General features: G+C 42.6%; 1 protein-coding gene across 5 annotated transcripts in view; it reads right to left on the reverse strand.

Annotated features, from left to right (window-relative positions):
* Positions 1 to 19,409, reverse strand: part of TTLL11 (tubulin tyrosine ligase like 11) — a 357,854-nt gene that overhangs the window by 87,811 nt on the left and 250,634 nt on the right. For 4 of the 5 annotated variants that reach the window (XM_060200097.1, XM_060200100.1, XM_060200099.1 and 1 more), the window contains one exon: positions 13,406 to 13,504. The exons of the other annotated variant lie outside the window; for it this stretch is intronic. In XM_060200097.1, coding sequence (XP_060056080.1) covers positions 13,406 to 13,504 — 99 coding nt within the window. The remainder of the gene's footprint in view (positions 1 to 13,405; positions 13,505 to 19,409) is intronic. 5 annotated transcript variants of the gene reach the window in all.

Genomic DNA, 19,409 nt, shown 5'->3' on the forward strand with positions numbered 1-19,409 from the left:
TTTAAGACAAATACCAAAGGGCCAGTGAAATAGCTCACTTGGACAGTGTATTGCTTTGCCATGTGCATTACTCAGGTTGGAGCCCAGCTCCCACTTCACTGAAGGAAGTTTTATTTTTTTATGCTGTGGTGTCTCTCTATTTCTATTTCTCTCTCTGCTTTCTCTGTCTCTACTAAAAAACGAGCAAATAAAATAGAGATTCTAGTGTGATTTTTGCCTCAAGGCAAGAAAATGGGCAGGCTGATATTTGGGTTTTATTTTCCACATAAAAGTCTACCAAGGAATGTTTAAAGGTATTAACACACTGGTAACAACTTATGGTCACAGAAATAATAATCATTCTAGTGTCATTTGTTTTTCTTTTTAAAAAATATTTATTTATTCCCTTTTGTTGTCCTTATTGTTTTATTGTTGTTGTTATTATTAATGTCGTTGTTGGATAGGACAGAGAAATGGAGAAAGAAGGGGAAGACAGAGAGGGGGAGAGAAAGACAGACACCTGCCAACCTGCTTCACCGCCTGTGAAGCAACTCCCCTGCAGGTGAGGAGCCAGGGGCTCGAACCGGGATCCTTACACAGTCCTTGCACTTTGTGCCACCTGCACTTAACCTGCTGTGCTACAGCCCGACTCCCCTCTGGTGTCACTCTTTACTGAGTGTGGCTTTAGGGGAAGCCAGATTAGCACTTGGCTTCCATTTCTCTTCTGTAAGAAGAGAAACTCTCAGAGATAGATGACAGAACTCTCCTTTCAGAGGTGTTGAGCAAGTCAGTGGACAGATATACAACAAAGAGCAAACATCTGGACTAGAGTGAAAGTGAGTATGAAAGACATAATAACTACTAGTACTCATTCAACACATACTGACTGAATGCATCATCCAGAAACCACGGACACTGGGTCAGTGCAAGCCCAACCTCCTTGGGAAGACTGAGTTGTCTCTTGCCACCTGTAGCATTCTTTTTCTCCAAGAACTTTGGCCTGAACAAAATTAAATTAAAAAAAAAAAAACAAAAAAACCCTGGCTAAGTAAATTAAGCATGTGTATTAGCAATCAGGTCCAGGAAGAAAGTCTAACTTTTTCTTTCTGCAATTTGAATTCCCCTAACATAGAGTTGTTGTCAAAATCCATTAAAGTATTTAATTTCTCTTGTCACCTTGCAATTCCCCAAGCAGACATAGAGAGAGTTTGCAGTGGTGTTTCCACACACATACTAAATGTTTAGCTATTATGGTGCAGTTTTTCACTTTTCCTGTTACTGTGTCACTGATGGCTCTAGCGAGACTGTGTAAATTCAAGAGCAAGGTTAAGGCAGGGCAGCAGAGTGGCAAGAGTTATAGGGATTACTCACTTAGCAGCATTAGCTCCAACACAGCCACCTCCCAGCTGTGTGACCTTGAGAAAGATATTTAACCTCTCTGAGCATCCATTTCTTTATTTGCAAAGTAGAGGTGATAATACTAAAGGAACTGGGTTTTGATGAGTACCAAGAGGAATATCACTTAAAGAACCCCATGAAAGATGAGGCACACAGCTAGTCCTCAGGACTAGATGATCTGAAAATGCCAGAGGCCTGGAGACACCTGCATCCACTCACCACCCCTCCCCTGAGGCCAGCCATAAGGAGCTGTGAATTGACTGGGAGACTGTGAACATGACCAGTGCAGACAGACTGCTTCTTCTTCCATAGTGGCCTTCTCAAAAGCCCATTCAGATAAATTAATATCCCCACCTGACTGGATCACCCAGTGGGAGTGAAATGTTTCCATGACAACAGAATGTGGACAGTGTCCCCCTACTCATACCCCAAGAAAAAAGACAAGAGTCTATCATTTAGTTCCTTGCTAACAAGTGCCAAGTTAAAGTCAGAGCTGGCCTCTTACTTGGTTGTCATGGAGATGTGGGCTGACCTACCCAGTCCCCTTTCTCTTTCTCTCTCTCTCTCTCTCTCTCTCTCTCTCTCTCTCACACACACACACACACACACACACACACACACACACGTACGAGAGAGAGAGAGAGAGAGAGAGGGAGAGAGTACAAATGAGTGGGAGGTGGTCGATCAGGGCAGCCAGGCACAAGCACCTTTTGATGGTCATGAGAAGGACTCTAACTTGTTTTTGAAAAACAAAAACAAAAACACCACTGCCAACAACAACCAAAAACCACTGGCCTGAATACATGCCTCATCAGGGAACAGAAATTCCAGTTTTTCAATTTGTTCTGCTTTATATCTTAATGCTTTTCAGCCACCAAGTTACAGATGATACCATGATGCCAACCTGACTTCCCTGGGCAAATGACCTCATCAATGTACCCTGGAACCCCACCTCTCCAGAGCCCTGCCCCACTAAGAAAAGATAGAAACAATCTGTGAGTATGGATTGGCCTGCCAATGCCATGTCCAGAGAAGCAATTACAGAAGCCAGACCTTCTGTACCCCATAATGATTCTGGGTCCATACTTCCAGAGGGATAAGAATAGGAATGCTTCCAATGGAGGGGATGGAATGTGAAACTCTGATGGTGGGAATTGTGTGGTATTGTACCCCTCTTATCCAACAAAATTGCTGATCATTATTAAATCAATAATAAAAAAAATCCAGTTTTTGTTACATGACTCCTTTGGTGATTTTGTGCAGTTTAGATTTCACCCTCATGGCCAATTGGAAACTAGTGAATGAGTAATTAATTCCTTCTTTAGCCAAGATGAAGAGAGTACCCAGGACCTCCTTGCCCTGCTCAGCATTTGCAGAAATGGGGCTGACACTAACTCCTGCCACCTCCTACTGTAGTGCAATGCACAGTGTGCGGATCAACCTCAGCTCCATTTGAATCAACATCAGTTTCAATTTTGGTCTAAAGAAAACTAGGCAAACAACATGGGAAGAAAAATGTGCCCATTTTATAGGACATACGGTGACCCCCAGCCAGAAAGGAACAACCCCTATGTTCGTTTTCTACTTTGCTCTCTGTCCCCTCAAAAGCTTAACCTGGGATAGCATTTGGACTGGTCTCAAAAAGGTTAGATTATTCCCATCACTCTTATGGGCTGTGTTGCTTTTAAAGTCACCTTCTGAGTCTAACAGCAGACAGTCAAATCCACCCAGATGCCAAACTTGCATCTCTGTTGGATGAGACTTGTCCCCTATCCATCTCCTCCTCCCCCCATGAATCTGCTGCTTGTTATTTCTATGTTGTCATTGCCAACTTATCCTCCCAGTGAGCCAAGTTCAAAATCCTCAAGTTAGCTTTGACTTGTCCTTTTTCCTCACACTGGTTTCTAAGGAAACCTGCACAGGAACAGCCCCCATGATCCTTTCCTATCCAGAGTCTCTGATGCAAATAATCTGGGGAGACCTCCATGGCAGAAGCAGAAAGCACAGTGGTTGACTACAAAGGCTGTGGGGTGAGGGCACTAAACTCTTGCTGAGTTCATGCCTGTGTGCTAAGTCTAATACTTTTCTCATTTGGTCCTCACCCCAGCTCTTGGAAGGTACTAGTATTAATATGGTTCCCACTTCCCATATAAGACATTTTCCTTATGAAACACAAGTGGCAATACAATTTGCCTGAGGTCAGCCATAATGACTTGACTTGCAAGCTCCATCCCAAAAGTACAGACTTCTGGAGGGAAGAGTCTGTCCAGCTGTGTTTGTATCTCAGTGCTGGATCACCTGTCCTTTGGTGTTGGGAGGAATGAACTCTTGACAGTTCCTCAATTCAGAGCTAGCCAGACTGGGTTCCCCTCCCTGATGCAATCTTTCCTCACTGTGATCTTGGGAAGCAATTAAATAACAGCTACAGGTCTGTCATGGGATGAATTGTGGACCCAGCTCCTGGAGCTGTCAAACCTTATTTGAAAAGAGGCCTTTGCAGATGTAACCAAGTAAAAAATCTCCAGATGACATACTTGATTTAGAGTGGGTCCTATGTCTGGTGATAGTTTTCCTTAGAAGAAGGCAGAGGGAGATTTGATGCAGACACATAACACAGAAAAAAAAGGCCATTTGAAGACAGAGCTAGAGATTGGATTGAGGTCATCACAAACCAAGAGACATCAGAGTCACCAAAATCTGGAAGAAGCAAAAAGGAGTCTTCATGCCGAGCTTAAGGAGGGAGTAAGACATAGATTTTTAAAGAGTTAGTGAATATTTATTGGGATTTGGTGGCAGTGCTCCTGTTTGATCATACACACTTCTGTGCACAAGGACCCTGGTTCAAGTTCCCGGCCCCCACCTGCACGGGGGAGGCTTCAGGAGCAGTGAGACAGTGCTACAGGTATCTCTTTATCTCTCTTGTCTCTACCTCTCTCTCTCCTTCCTCACCCTCCTTCTTCTTCTCTCTCAATTTCTCTCTGTCCTATAAAATAAAAGGAGTGGGAGTGGTGGGATGGTTGCCAGAAGTGGTGAATTTGTTGTGTAGGCACTGAGCCACACTGATAATCCTAGTGGCAAAAATTTAAAAAAAAAACTGTTTATGAGAGAGAGAAAAACAAACTAGGGGCCAGATTGTAGCATACCTGGTTGAGCGCACATGTTACAAGGCAAAAGGACCCAAGTTCAAGACCCCAGTCCCTACCCGCAGAGGGAAAGATTTGCGAGTGGTGAAGCAGTACTGCAGGTGTCTCTCTGTCTCTCTTCCTCTTCTCTCTTGATTTCTGGTTATTAAAAATAAAAATTAATAATAATAAAAAGAGAATGAACCAGAGCATCATTATGGCATATGCAATACTGGAAATTGATCTCAGGACCCCATACTTGCAATTCCAACACCCTATCTACTGCACCACCTCACTGGTTGCAGGACCCAGATTTTAGATTTCCAGCCTCCAGAACTGTGAGAAAATACATGATTTTCTTAAGTCACTGAGCTCATGGTAACTTTTTACAGCATCCCTAGGGGCCTCCTACAAGGTATCAGTTTGTTCATGTCTGAAATGGGTGTCCTCAGAAGGTCACTGTGAGATAATGCAAACTTAAGCAACTAGACCTGTGCCTGACACACAGTAGGCCCTCAAAAATTAGCTGGACTGTACTAATGTATTCTCAGTCACTATCCTGGACACTTCTCCCCTGGGCACACCTGGCTGACTGTTTCTATCTGCAATATCAGGCTTGTAAAATGTTTAACTCCAGAGTCCAGGAGCCAGGAGGTAGAGCCGTGGGGAGTACCCCTTCTGAGCCCAGGTGTGAGAATGAGTGGGAAGCCGGCTGAGACGTCTGTGTCCTTGTGAGGCTGGTAACTAAGTGCTGGCCCATCTCCAGCTCTGATGAGCTTGTCACGGTGGGTTTCACAAAACATCTGTTTCAGAAACCAGCCCGTTGTTTGAGGCAAGCTCTAGAGATAATAGTATGTTTTTCTGATACACAGCCATGACATGTTCACTGAAGCTGAATATTTCTAAATGTGACCAATTTCTTAAGTGGCAGAAGCCCATCAAACTCTGTAAGGGACATAGATTGCATGTGGGCAGCCCAAGAGGTCTCCTCAGTGGCTATAGACTTGTAGCAACATTTACTCTGGCCTGTTGGGCAGAGTGTGTTTGGGGGTGGTGGGGGAGGTGGCTGGTGAGGATGAGGGTGGCAAGCTCTAAAACTGGTCTCTCTGGAGGTGATGCTTAATTCTATAAAGAAATCAGGTCCCTGGGTTTCATGCATATGGATGGGAGCAGTGGTTGAATGATAACCTATAATTTCCCCCACGTTAATAGACTTGGGTCGGTGACTAAGAATTTGACGGGGAAATTTTATGCCAGTGCACATACCAATGATCCCCAGAACCTGAACACAGATTTGCTGGATTTGACTCTATTCTAATCCGAGATAAGAGAGCACGTTGCAGCATCCCATGTGAAATGAGCAGGCCGTGCCTTGGCATGAGATCTAGAGAGGACCAGACAGCAGACCAGCATTTGGGTACATGAAGGACACTTTCACTGTGATCTCATAAGCTTGGGCAAGAGGAGCAGTTCTCAAGGTTCTCCCAGCAGAAAGAAGACACAAAAAAGCTGCCCTTTCTCCTTTTTCCCTGGACTAGGAGTGTGTTCCAAGGAGCAGGGCTCCCATCCCTCAGACAGGCAAAATCAAGTTCAAATACACCTATCACCTCAGGACTCTCCTCCTGCCAGCATGCTGGCAGTGGTAACCTAGCAGTTCCAGTTCACAGCAGATGTGGGAGGAACTCCTCATTCTTGCAGTTTCAATCTCCAGTCCCTACTCCAGTCTTGAGGTTCCAACCATGTGTGCCCCCTCCTCCCTCTCCAGTCTGCTGTGGGGGACCCAACATACCATGGGGCCAAAGCCATCCTGACTGATGGATAAGTCTCAAGGCCAGATCCAGATGCACAGAAGACATATTTGGACTGCCTCCAAATATCCAGTGTCCTGCATGCTGCTGCTCCCAGAGAAAGTGACCAGGCACAGGGACCCAGACATTTGGAAAAGAAACAGTTTCACATCACAGAGAGCAGGAAGTTTGGGTTTTGGCCAAAGTCTTCATTTCTGTTTGTAGACAAGGAAGGAACTCTGGAAACCAGAAGTGACTTATTCAAGGCTTTCTGCACTAGGGTGCTTCTACTTCTCCTCCTCTTCCTCCTCCTCCTCCTCCTCCTCCTCCTCCTGCTCCTCTACCTCCTCTTTCTCTTCTTGTAACATTGGTTTATAGTACTATGTAGTTCCAGGTACACAGTCTTGCAGGCTAATATCTACACTTACGACATTATGTCTGCCACCAAAAATCTAGATTCCATCTTTCACTATGCAATTGATCCTTTTAATCCAGTTTACCACTCATTTTTCCCCTTCCCTGTTGGCACACCACTATTTTATTCTTAGAGCCTAAGAGCTTGACTTTGTTTTGTTAGTTCATTAGTTTCATCTTCCACATATGCATGAAATCATGTGGTATTTGTGTTTCTCCCACTGATTTATTTCACTTAGAATACCCTCTAGGCTCATGGTAGGATTATTTTAATCTTATTTTTATAGCTGAATAGTATTCCACTGTGAGTGTACATATATTACATCTCTATCCACTTATCTGTCAATAGATTTTTTTTAGACCGTTTCTAGCTCTTGGCTATTGTAAAAAATGCTGCAATGAACACAGGGTGCATATAGCTCTTGTAATTAGTGTATTCATATTCTTCAAATAAATACTCAGATAAGAGGACAAGTTTAGGAAGAAGCCAGGTTTCCCAACCCCCACTGAAGGTGGCTATGGCAATATCCTTAGCTCTTCCTTGAGTCAATATTAGATCTTTGACTCATCTCTGACTCTTGGACAGTGACTTGGGGCCAAGTCCAGAGCAGGACTCACTCAGTAAATGCTCTTTAGACTGGGATGACTAGACCTCCTTTGTAAAAATAACAATCAATCAGATACAGACTCATCACTGCAGTCAACACAAAGGTGTAATTTCAGGATTCTGGAAATACTTCAACTATAGTAGTCTGGGATTACGTAAAATAGTGTTGTGGAAGTAGACAGGGATGCTCACTTGTCACATCACCGTGTTCATTTTTCCTTGCGTACTGTTGTCATCTTATGAGCACACAGTGCCAGTAACTATTTATTGGGGAGGGGATTATGCCACCCAGCAGCACAGTGAGTACCTTGAACACAAGAGGGATTCATATCCTTATTCCCCCCACCCTATTTCAAGGAAACTAAGGTTCAGGTAGGTAAAATGATTTGCCAAAGGTTACACAGCCAATGAACTTGAGATGGAGTCTAGTGAAGGGCTGTACTACTTTACCAAAGTCAGTGCATCTGTCAGAATTATAAAATGACAGCTAATATGCAATGTGTTAACTCTGCACCAGCACGTGTGATGTGTATGGACATATCACCACAACCCCACAAATTGTTATCTCCACCTAATAGGTGAGGAAAAACAGAAGCAAAGATGTGAATGACCTTGCCAGATAATCCAAGACAGTCCAGAAATCAGGAAGCAGTGAATGAAAGAGAGAGAGATTGAGAAGGAGAGAGAGGGAACATGTTCAGAATAAGAATCAAGAAGACCCTTGAATTCAGCTTGCCACTTATATGACGTTGGACAAACTACTTAAATTTAAAATATTATATTTTAATAAAAATATACATAAAAGTCCACTAGTCTAATCACTTTTAAGGATACAGTTCAGAGTGATTTAAGTATACCACATTGTTGTGCAACCATCATCACCATTCATCTCCAGGTTCCCATTTTCCCCAACTTGAATTCCTTACCTAGTAAACACTAACTCTTCCCCCCACACTATCCCCATCCCCTGACAACCACTCTGCTATTTTATATGAACTTGATAACTCTAAGTAGCTCATAGGTGGAGTAGAGCATATCTCATTTTATGACCGGTTTCACTTAGCACGAAGTCCTCAGAGTTTATACATGTTGCAGCTTGTGTCAGCATTCCCTTCCTTTGAAAGGCCAAACAATATTCCACCAGGTGGGGACATCATATTGTGTTTATCCATCCATCCACCAGTGGCCAGTTGGGTTCCTTCCACCTTGTAACTACATTAGCAATGTTGCTATGAATTTAGTTATACGTGGGCACAGATGACTTCTTGTTGTTGTTCTTATTTGATATGCTTATTAAAAGTATGGACTATATAAGTCCCATGCTTAAATGTTATTGTGACTATGTGATGCCTTTCAAAAAAGTAAGTCACTGCATCAAATGTAGAAAACAGCAGCAAGATGAAGGGAAATGACTTAGAAGACAGTGCCATTGCAGACATAAGTCCCTTATAATTAATACTTGCTAGGAGTGGAATTTGCAATTATTCACTGACATTCACAGGGGTTGAATATCACAGGCATAAGGACATGCTGTGATAAAACATCTTTTTGTGTTTTCCAAGTAGTTTTGTCTCAGCTGTGAAGGCTAGTCACCAGAGTCAAACTTGTTCTATAAGTAAAGTTCATTAGTGTAGTTAAAGTCTCTAACGTCTTCCTGGGCATATTCATTTGCAGATAGGAGTAGAAAGTATAACCAGGTTCTTCATACTATGTATTCGTATGTGAGGGACAATCTTGATGTGCTGTCTCATCTTCTTAAGATAAAAGGAGTGACTTGGAGCAGGGCCTAGTGGATGAGCAAATTATATACGGGGGCCAGGTAGTGGTACACCAGCTTAACTGCACATGCTACCATGCACAAGGACCTGTGTTCAAGCCCCCGGCCCCCACTTCCAGGAGGAAAGCTTCACAGGTGATGAAGCAGGGCTTCAGGTGTTTCTCTGTTCCTCTCCCTCTTTATCTCCCCACCCTCCTGATTTCTCTCCCAGATAAATAAATAAATTAATTAATTAAAATTATATATATGGAAGTTCATCTTGAGCACAAGGCTCTCCATCTAAAACACTGGAGACTCTGCCTCACCTATTCTCTGCTCTCTCTAGCTACTTTGCTCCAAATGACTTTTTAAAAATTATTTATTTATTTATTTATTTCCTTTTGTTGCCCTTGTTTAATTGTTGTTATTGTTGTCATTGTTGTTGGATAGGACAGAGAGAAATGGAGAGAGGAGGGGGAGACAGAAGGGGGAGAGAAAGATAGACACCTGCAGACCTGCTTCACTGCCTGTGAAGTGACTCCTCTGCAGGTGGGGAGCCGGGGGCTCGAACTGGGATTCTTACACCGGTCCTTGCGCTTTGTGCCATGTGCGCTTTACCTGCCTGACTCCCTAAATGACTTTTTTTTTAAAGATTTTTTAATTGCCCCAGGGTTCATGGTGGTCCTAGGTGCTTGCAAGATGAACCTACTACTCTTGGCATTATTTAGTATTTTTCTTTTATTTGACAGAACAGAGAGAAACTGAGATAGGAGAAGGTGATAGAGAGAAAGAGAATACCTGCATCACTGCTTCACTACTCATGAAGCTTTCCCTCTGCAGCTGGAGACCAGGGACTTGGATCCCAGTCCATGTATATGGTAACAAGTACACTCAACTGGGTGCACCATGCCTGGCTTGTTATTATTATTATTATTATTGTAATTTTATGAGTGAGAAAATGAGTGAGAGAATGCTTAAATCACTGCCTGCTGACTAACATTCCCAGCAGTGTTAGTGGTCTCTAAGTTGATCAACTCTGCCCCTAAACCAAACTCCAGCTTTGTCCCCTGACTTACAGAAGGGATTTACCACACACCTAGTGCTGGGGGAAGGAGTCAGAGAAGAGACTAGCTCAGCCCCTATCCAGAAGTGAGTAGCCTCATTCTGCCCTTTTGTGGCTCCTGTTTAGCCATGTCTTGGGCCCCTCAGCTGCTCCCCGAAATCCAAATTGTTATACAAAATCTGTCCTGGATTTCAGCAGCCTCTCAGTCTTCTTTCCTGTTTTTAGTTCCCCCTTTCAACCACTCAATCTAGGTAAAAGGCAGATCTGATGGTGCTGCTATGAGGTCCAAAACTGGCCCCTTATTCACCTCCTCACTTCCTTAAGTGCTTATGGAAATGTGCCCTCCTCGGAGTGGTCTCTTCACCATCCTGCTTATAGCTGCAACCCAGTCAAAACCAGCATGCCCTCACCCCTTCCTTGTTTCCACATCACATCACTTACTACCACTTAACACAGCCGAGGTTTCCCTCACTTACTATTATTATTACCATCTCCCGCTCTCACCTGCCCCTGCCCACAACAAAGAACGTCCATTCCACACAGGCAGGTGGCCGACAGCTTGGTTTAGCACAGACTCCCCATCCCTGGCACACAGTAGGCACTCACTGAGTACTGGCTGACTGTGTGAATGCATGAATGATTGTTCCTCTCAGACTCAGGATAGAGTCTAGACATAGCCAGGTCACATCCTTTCTTCCCACGCTGGGTCTCTCACTTAGTCCTATGTCACACCACTCTGCCATGGGAAACTTCATGCTCACCAAGTCCCTCCACTGCCACCAGCCCTGGGCCTGTGCCAAAGCTGCTGCCTCTACCTGGAGTGTCACTCTCCATGTCATCCCACCCTTCTGCTCCCGTAGGTGGTGCCTTCACTGGTCTTCAGGATGCACTGTGCTTCCTCTTCTGAAACCCTTTGCACGCTGTACTGTAAGTGTCCATTTACTGGCCTGGGGCTGTTTCTAAACTGCCCACCTCACTTAGGCAGGACACCCTTCCTCACTCCTGTCATGCATGGAGAATCTTGTAGAGACACAGGGAGTGTCTTGTGCAAAGAATGGGCCAGCCTCTCTAGTCTCAGCTGCTACATCTGTGACACAGTGACAGTGCTGCTTCTGCAGGGCTGCCTGAGGTGCAGAGGTGAGGCACACTGTGTGCAGCACGGCTCAGGGCAGGCACCGCACAGCTCCCAAGCTGATCTCATCACTGAAGCCACAGGAGGATGGTAAACACTTCAGGCAGAGCTGCTGTTTTCACTGTTCTTGAAGCTGGCAGCCAAAGTCTTGCCATCATTTGTCACCTAGGGGGGCCATGTTGATAAGTGTCAACCCCAGAGAGAATTCCTGTCCTTCCCTGTCTTACCCATCATATTTTGGCCACTTGCCTGCTAAGCAGAAAAATAACAAACAAACAAAAAAACCTCCAAGTCCACTTTCTTCTCCTAGCTGACTGCATTTATAATCAGCATGTCATCGAACCAAGAATGTCTGAGAGCCTCTGAGACCGACAATGAGCTGATCTCTCATTGTAAACATGTGGACACAAGTTCAGAGAGTTTGACTGACTGGCTCATGATCACACAGCTAGTTAGAGATTAGTGGGAATGAGCAGTTTCTCTTTCCTTCATGCAAAATTTTAATTCTCTCTTGACAGAACCTATTGGCCACTAAGGAATCTAATTGTCAATTGGACTAAGTCCTGAACTTAAGCATCATTGTACCAATAACAACACAAAAGGATAGGCTTTTAACTTTCCTTAGTACCCAACTAGCAGTCAAGCTCTGGATGGTGAGAAACTCTTTTGCTATTATTCCAGCAGAAGAAATAGATGTGATTTTCTTTCTTTCTTTCTTTCTTTTTTCTTTTGTTTTGCCTCCAGGGTTATTGCTGGGGCTTGGTGCCTGCACCAGGCATCCACTACTCCTGGAGGCCATTTTTTCCCATTTTGTTGCCCTTGTTGTTGTCATTATTATTGTTGATGTTATTAGTGTAGTCACTGCTGTTGTTGTTGCTGGACAGGACAGAGAGAAATTGGGAGAGGAAGGGAGACAAAGAGGGGGAGAGAAAGAGACAACTGTAGACCTGCTTCACCACCAGTGAAGTGACCTCCCTGCAGGTGGGGAGCCAGGGGCTCAAACCAGGATCCTTCTGCTGATCCTTGCTCTTTGCACCATGTGAGCTTAACCTGCTACGCTACTGCCCGGTCCCAGATGAGATTTTCAATTCTTTCATGCTTACAGTGGTCCTAGGCAAATGAGCTGCCATCTTCCGAGGGGTGATCATGTCCTGCCACAGCCATGGCCACTCACTGTCCTTTGTCAAGCCCCCTCCATGGAGAATCCCTGTGCTTTCCTGAAAGTGGGCTTCCCTGTGCCAGCGGGACAGCCACTCTGCCTCTGGGTGCTCTGAATGCAGGGAGGCCCCGTGGGAACCATAGAGGGCCTGGGTGTTGGCAGGGAAGCAGAGAGGTGAGAGAGAGTGTCTCCGGTTGGAAGTGAACCCAGAGCTCCCTCTCACTGGGAAGGGAGCTGTGAGTCATCAGCCACCACCAACAGACTAATTCACAACCTCTGGTCCCCGAGGAAATCATTACTCTTAATTATTATTATTAAGCATAATGACTAATTAGTGAAAATAGCTACCATTTATGGAATGCCAACTTAAGCCTGGTACTTAATGCACATTATTTCTCATTTTCTCCTATTTTATGCTTCTTATTTTCTATTTTCCTAATTACAAAGTCAATACATGCTCATGAAAGAAATATTTTAAAATATTAAAAAACAAAACAAAAAAATATAGTCTCCCAGTTTGTCTTATTACCCAGATATAAACACTGCTAAAACATTGGTGTTTTCTTTCCAGAATTTCTCCTCTGATTTTATAATCTTCCTATCTCTTTTTCTTCCTCTCCCTCCCCCATATTATACATGTAAGCATGAGATAGGTGAGAATTAACATAGTTGTGACGTTTTATACAGTTACTTCTAGCTCTCATAACAATATTATGAGCTGGGTACCATGGTCTCTATTTTGTAGGTGATGAATGGAAAGAAATTTGTCCAAAATCACATAGTCAATAAGTGGCCAGACAGGGATTCCATGCAAGTCTCCCTGTCACCCCTTTGCCAGGTTGTTTCTTAGCCCTGAAGGGACAGCCAAGGATGGTTTTAACACATCTCTGCTCCTGTCATCCAGTCCCCCTGCCCGAACCTGCTGGGCCACACCCTACTGAGAAGAGTCACTGTCCTTGTAGGAGATGCTGACTCAACTGCCCAGTACCTGACTATGGAGAGCTTTGAAAGCTGAAGCTTCGATGAAGACATTCTGTCAGAAACTTCAGGGAACCTCTGTTTTCTGTCCATACAGATATCGGGAAAGCTGAAAGTGAAAAACATAATGAACTCCTTTTTTAAAAATAAGCTGTCTGACATGAGACAAATACAAGTAATTTCTGAAGAGCAGCTGCAGAGTACCCAGAAACCATGCTCTGGTCAAATCTGCCAAGCTGTGGAAAGCCAGGAATACCATAAGTGCACACACGCATGTGTGTTCTACCATCAGAAGGTTTAGTTGTTGCTAACTGGACAGCCAGGAGTTGTCAAAATATGCCTTCTGATATGGATTATAGAGAACTGAAACATATGAATACACACACACACACACACACACACACACACACACACACACACACACTAAACTCATATTTAAGACCTTGGGAGAACTACCGTGGTAATTATAGGGGCTGAGTAGGGGGGCCCAGAACTATGGTGTTGGGAGTGGTGTACTCCTGTTATCTTACAATCTTATAAATTACTATTAAGTCACTAATAAAAATATAAAAAGAGAGAGAGAGGGAGAAGGAGAGAGAGAGAGAGAAAGGAAGAAAAGAGAAAGAATAGAAATCTGCCTTCTGGATCCTATCAGGGACACATAGTGCCTTGAATTTGATGTTGGATGATTCCCACCTTCCATTAGGAGTTCAGATATAGAGGAACTTCCTAGCATGCCTGCCACATGGCCCCTCCCCATTGCTTGTGATAGAGAGCTTCAGACCCATGTGTCTAGCTCCAGGCTATTGACCAGCCAGCAGCATCTAGGTAACCTTACTTCACTCGACACGTGTGAGAGGTCAGTTCCAAAACCTCAGATACTGTATCTCAGCCCTGTTGCTTCACCTGAAACTTTAGGAGCTAATCTCCTCTGTGCTCTCTCCTTCCTCTCCCATGGTCTCCCTTGTGTCTAAACATCCAGGCTCTCTTTTAAAAATGATACCCAGAAGGACTGACTCACACCATTCATTTATGGTAACAGCAGTATTCATAAAAATCTGTGTATATCTCCACTTCAGCAAGAATTACTGCACAGAACCCACATTGCAGAAGGAGAAAGTCCCTCCTCTGCTCTTCAACAAACAGAGAGACATCTGAGTGGGGCTCCAATCCTAACATTGTCATCTGAATGCTATGTGACTTTGGGCAAAGTCACTTTAATTCTCCTGACACTCTTTTTGCCCATTCTTGAGGTGGGGATAATATCTACTTTGCAGGATGCTTTATATAAGTATATACCTATAAGATGAAGCTATACATACATGTGCTGTTAATACACATTATTCTAATAAAATGCCTTAATGCGCTTGTGCTGGGGGCTCTGGAGGTGGCTCAGTGATAGCATGTCCTTACCTGAGTCAGGCTCTGGGTTGGTCCCAGTAATGCATGAGAGCAACAAACACAAGATAAGTGCAACTCCACGAATGACGGAGTGTTGTTTTGCTGTCTCTCTAAAAGCTTTTTTAAAAATACTCAAGAGCTGGGGAGAAAGCAAAATATACAAATGTCTTTCATGCCTGAGGCTCTGAAGTCCCAAGTTCAGCTCTTAGCACCACCATAAGCCAGAGCTAAGCAGTGCTCCTCTCTCCCTCTCTCTCCTTCAGTATATCACTAAAAGAAATTACATTAAATTAAAAGTAAAAAGTAAAATTATTTTAAAGATACACATACACCCTAGATATAAGCTGTGGCTGGCACAGGGCAGTCACCAAGCCCACTGATCTGGACATGTCTACACTTCAAAAATCTCATTAAGACAAACATAATAGTGCAATTCATAGGATTACATAAAAGCACATAAAAATACTGTGATGTGTACATGGAATGGAATGATACTTATTTTGTCATTTTACAGCTAGGGATCTGCAGTTTTTTCCTGCACAGCTCAGGGATACCAAATACTGTTTGGGTTAAATATGTGGGCTAACAGCCTAACACACTCAGTCTACAAATGAAATGTGAATTGCTTGAATCCCCACATTTCCAACAGAGTTCTCCTTGGAAATAGTATTTTCTCTTGGAGCTTTGGTACACCAGACAGCTCCAGCTGCTAGATTCCCAGAGTCCCCACACACTAACAAAAGATTCAGTGCTACCCATGCCTTGCACCAGGCTTGTACTATTTAAGTAGAGCCTCAGTAGCCTTAGCCCTGGTTAGGTCCTTTCTGCTGTAAACCTGGAGTCCTCATGTCTCAGGGGAACCTTGGGAGTCACCAACCTACCGCTGTCCCTATGGGGTTTTGACACCACAAAAATTCCCCCATGGGACAGCCTTATCACTACCCTCTGCCCACTTGCTTCATCTACCAAGACACCAGGCTCTAATCTCCACACTCCTGTATGCTATTGGGTTCCAGCTGAAAATGAGATAATGAAAAAAAGAAGTCACTTAGCCTGGTTTCCAGTGATATCTGGTGCCCCGGTCTTCCATACTCCTCCTGCCCACTGCTATGGACCCAAATAAATCCTGGTTTGGTAGCCCATGCTCTTTTGCTTTGAAAAGTCTGCTCACTTTTTGTATTGTGTTAGAGGAAACCTTAGCATGGGCAGAGATGTGTACCGTACGTTCCTCGCCAGAGGTCCAAGTTGTGAGAATGCTCTCTAATATTTCATGTTTTAGTATTGGATGTCTTTATAGAAGACACAATAACACAGAAATATATACACAAGAGAACAAAACTGTCAGGCATAAACTCACTATCAAGAAGTGATCACTTTTTGTGGCTCAGGAGGTAGTACAATGGATAAAACACTGACCTCTCAAGCATGAGGTGCCAAGTTCAACCCCCAGTATTTCCCAGACTAATGACCTGGTTCTCTGCTTCTGTCCTTCTCTCTTTTCACAAATAAATCTTAAAAAAAATAAATTATCACTTTTCAACTAATATTTCCATAAATTCCCTCCTGACCCTTTTAAAAGTTATTTTTTCACATAACTGAAATCACATTATGTATAAACTTTTACAATCTGCTTTTACATTTCTAATTTTATTATAAATATCTACCATGTCATCAAAATTATTTATAGCTATATTTAATGTCTGAATGATTCTTTCTCAAGCTAATAGATATTTAGATTTTAACCACTTGAATGAACATATTCACATAATAAATCTTCCTCATAATCTTGGATTTTGTCTGCAATGAACTTTCTAAGTCAACAATTATTAATACTTTTGAGATCCTTGAGACATAATCTGGCTTTAATCTATGACCATACAAGTTACTAGAGAATAGATTCAGTCATGAATTCAAAGTTTTAAAAATATTGATAATCTTTTGTTTGCTGTAAAATTAAGTATTCAGATCATAATAGTAAAGGTGTTACTTTTTAAAAGATAATTTCAACACAAAATATAGGGCTTGAAAGTATTTTACTTGGGAATATGTGAAACTAGAGGGAGATTAAGCAGTATTTTCAAGTGACCCATAGTCACTTTCCCAATAATGGAAAATAGTCATTGAGATTTGTATCTCTAATTATTTTTTTGACTTTTCTTCTTAGAGCAATGGATCTGCATCTGAGTCAGCATTCTAAACAGCCAGATTAGAATGACTGAATGCTAATTTTTGGGTTTCTTGTGCAAGAATGTGAACCTGAGATGTCAGATGCTCAGGGTCAATTTATGTAATATATATTTTTAAATATCTGTCTTCTCTGTGAACCCTCCCTTGATTCCTCCAGGCAGAATTAATCACTCTTCCTCCCATCCCTCAATGCCAGTGCCTCATTTAACACTTACTTTGGTCTTCACCATACTTGAGTTATTTGTTTAAGTCACCCACAAAGGCAGAATCTAGTATAGTTTCCAAGAAAAAGCATCAAGATCAACACAATAGGCATGCATCAACAGGATGAGGATTGATTTTCCATTAGCCAGTAAGCACATGAATTATGCTTTCCTAAGAATCTAGTAGATAGAATGAGTCCAAATGGGAAACAGGAAAGAGGTCCAGTGCCAGCCAGGAGGCTATACACAGAACAATGCTCAGAAGAAGCAAGTAGGACTTCTTAAATGTCAGTGGTTCCAAAATGAAAGAGGAAGCCATTCATTTATTCACTAGTATTTAAGGAGTGTCTTCCAGAGAGCAGGTTATGCTGGGTGATAGGATTCAGAGAGGAAACAAGAGCTTTTTTTGCCTTTCCAGAAATGAAAGAAATTAACAACAAAGAGCAGTTCCAGTGATACTACCACAAACTTGCCTAATGGCCAAAGGAAAATACAAATGCAAAACTAGAATAGGATCAATCTTCTATTAGAGGCCACCACTTTTAGTTAATTATCCATGGATCATTAAAGATTTTTTTTCAAGCCATCACCAGATATTATCCTCTGTCATATTTAGACCATTGATTCATGTTTTCCACTTATAGCAACCTTTCAAGGATAAGGTTTTTGAAACCTGCTAAATCTTACTACACATTTCTCTAGAGACTCTCACACATGTTTTTTTGCCACAAAAACAATATGTATCACTTCTAACCCAAGTGGTATTTAAAAACATATCATGGGGAGAGGAGGGTACTTATGGCCCAGAGATGAAGATTTAGGAAGAAAAGGCTTGGAGTGGTGCAAACATTAAGAATAAGACTGTAAGGAATATAATTCCTGTTATGTTGGTTATTCATTGATGCTTTTGATAAGTCAATGCACTTTTTGAGGATCAGTATTCTCATCTGTGAAATATAGTTAATGATACCTAACTCTCAGAGAAGAGTAAATAAAAATGGGAGAAGAAAGTTATTCATGCAGGATAGACAGGAGTACCTAGTACCCCACACATTGTGCACATGAACTGCTTAAGAGAAAGGAGAAGTTGCCATGTTGTGGACAGAAGAATGAGCCAAAGTCAGGCATCAGGTGACTGGAATTCTAGCCCTGGTTTCATCCTATCCTTAACATAAAAGGAGCACCCCCCACCCTTCCAATAACTTTGGTTTTCTCCTCTATCAATACTAAATGAGCACACAGGGAACAAGAATCTGCTATTAGATTTTCTGTTTCTTCTAAAGGGCATGAGGCAAAGAGAGGCTAATTACCTAGGAACAGTACCAATCCAGCCATCATAATGACATTCCTCTGGGCTTTCAGATCTCCTGGACAGAAACTGTGTCCCATCCCACCCTCCCAACTTAGCAAACAGAGTAACTAGTTCTTGTGAAATCTTCTGCCATACTGGTGTTTCAAGAATGAAGAGAAGAGATTCATCTCCTACCTTGACTGTTTGGCACTGATGAGTCACAAAATATTGAAGTTAACAGTAAAACCACTTTTCATTTCAACAGTTGTTTGTCCATTAATGTCCACATTTTTTTGTCCAGTTGCAAGTTTCTTCAATTAGTGAAAACACCTGTTATGAAGACCTGATGTACAGATGGGTTCCAGTCTCCTTCTTTGGCTTGTAGATGACTGTCTTTACATGGTCTTCTCTCTATGAACACCCATGACCAGATCTCCTCTCCTTTCAACAACACCAGTCAAGTTGAATAATTGCCTATCCTAATGACCCTGTTTCACCTTGATTACTTCTGTAAAGATTCTATTTCTATATAAAGTAATGTTTTTAATGACTATAAGCTGGGATTTCAATATACAAATTTCAGACATGGCATACAAGTCCATAACAACTAGTCAACTTCATTCATTCATTTCCCTGTTCATCTTTCTGACCTTAACTGATTATATATTCCAGGCATTGTACTGGGTGAAGGATGAAGATGAACAAAGTAGCCCTAGTCATGAAGGACTTTACACATGGCAGTGGCACTATCACTCAGTGTGACAGATGGTCTAGTGGATAATGAGTACAAGGGCAATAGGATTCTCATATTACCTTAGTTCAGGGCAGGGACTCAAGACTTCCACTAGGTAACTGTGAGGTCAAAGACTTAAGTAGATTCTTGGAGGTGACAGGTAAGAAGAGAGGAGTGCCTACATTCTATATGAAGAAAA

This window comes from Erinaceus europaeus, chromosome 10 (assembly GCF_950295315.1).
Source record: "Erinaceus europaeus chromosome 10, mEriEur2.1, whole genome shotgun sequence".
In the NCBI taxonomy this organism is placed as follows: Eukaryota; Metazoa; Chordata; class Mammalia; order Eulipotyphla; family Erinaceidae; genus Erinaceus; species Erinaceus europaeus.